The sequence below is a fragment of the Eimeria mitis genome, genomic scaffold, assembly GCF_000499745.2.
Source record: "Eimeria mitis Houghton genomic scaffold, Emh_scaff382, whole genome shotgun sequence".
NCBI classification, from domain to species: domain Eukaryota; phylum Apicomplexa; class Conoidasida; order Eucoccidiorida; family Eimeriidae; genus Eimeria; species Eimeria mitis.
Genome location: NW_013572155.1, coordinates 17,593 through 18,156, shown reverse-complemented (window position 1 = coordinate 18,156; position 564 = coordinate 17,593). Strand labels below are relative to the sequence as shown.

At 48.0% G+C, this 564-nt stretch overlaps 1 protein-coding gene across 1 annotated transcript in view; it reads right to left on the bottom strand.

Moving 5' to 3' along the window:
• Positions 1–141: 141 nt before the first annotated feature.
• EMH_0010330 (uncharacterized protein) overlaps positions 142–564 on the bottom strand; it is a gene marked incomplete at both ends in the record, with an annotated part of 2,508 nt that continues 2,085 nt past the window's right edge. The window contains one exon of the mRNA XM_013498914.1: positions 142–461. Coding sequence (XP_013354368.1) covers positions 142–461 — 320 coding nt within the window. The remainder of the gene's footprint in view (positions 462–564) is intronic.

Below are 564 nucleotides of genomic sequence, written 5' to 3'. Positions count from 1 at the left end.
CAGCTACGGCTGCTGCAGCTGTAGCTGAAAGATACTGCTGCAGCAGCTGCTGCAGCAGTATCTTTCGTATCAAAGGCAGTTCAGGGTTTGTGCATGCATCGCAGTGCTGCATGCAGTGTATAGCAGGGCCCCATATATAGGCTAGGAGGCGTTACACTCAAGGATTGATAGAATAGCATCAAGCTTCGCTTGTGGGTCTATCGATGTTCCTTTGTTTCTTCCTCCTCTTACTCCTTTGCTTCTGCCTGTTATCTTCTGCTGCTTCTCTGCTGCACGCTGCAGCAACGCCTGTCGTAGTTCATCTCCACTGTGAAGAATTGTTGAAACGGAAGCGAAAGACATAACTCCTAAAGTATTATATTTCTCCAACATATCCATTATATCTTTATCTTCGTCAGGTGTATCGACAGCGCAACATGCCTCGGCCTCCTTCTCGCTGCTCACATCATCAACTGCAATGGCTTCTGAGGTGTACGTACAGCTCACACTGCTTGTTTCTGCTTCTGCATCAACAATCTCTACAAGCTCGGGTGCAGACGTTGACACAGCAGCAGACCCTGAAAC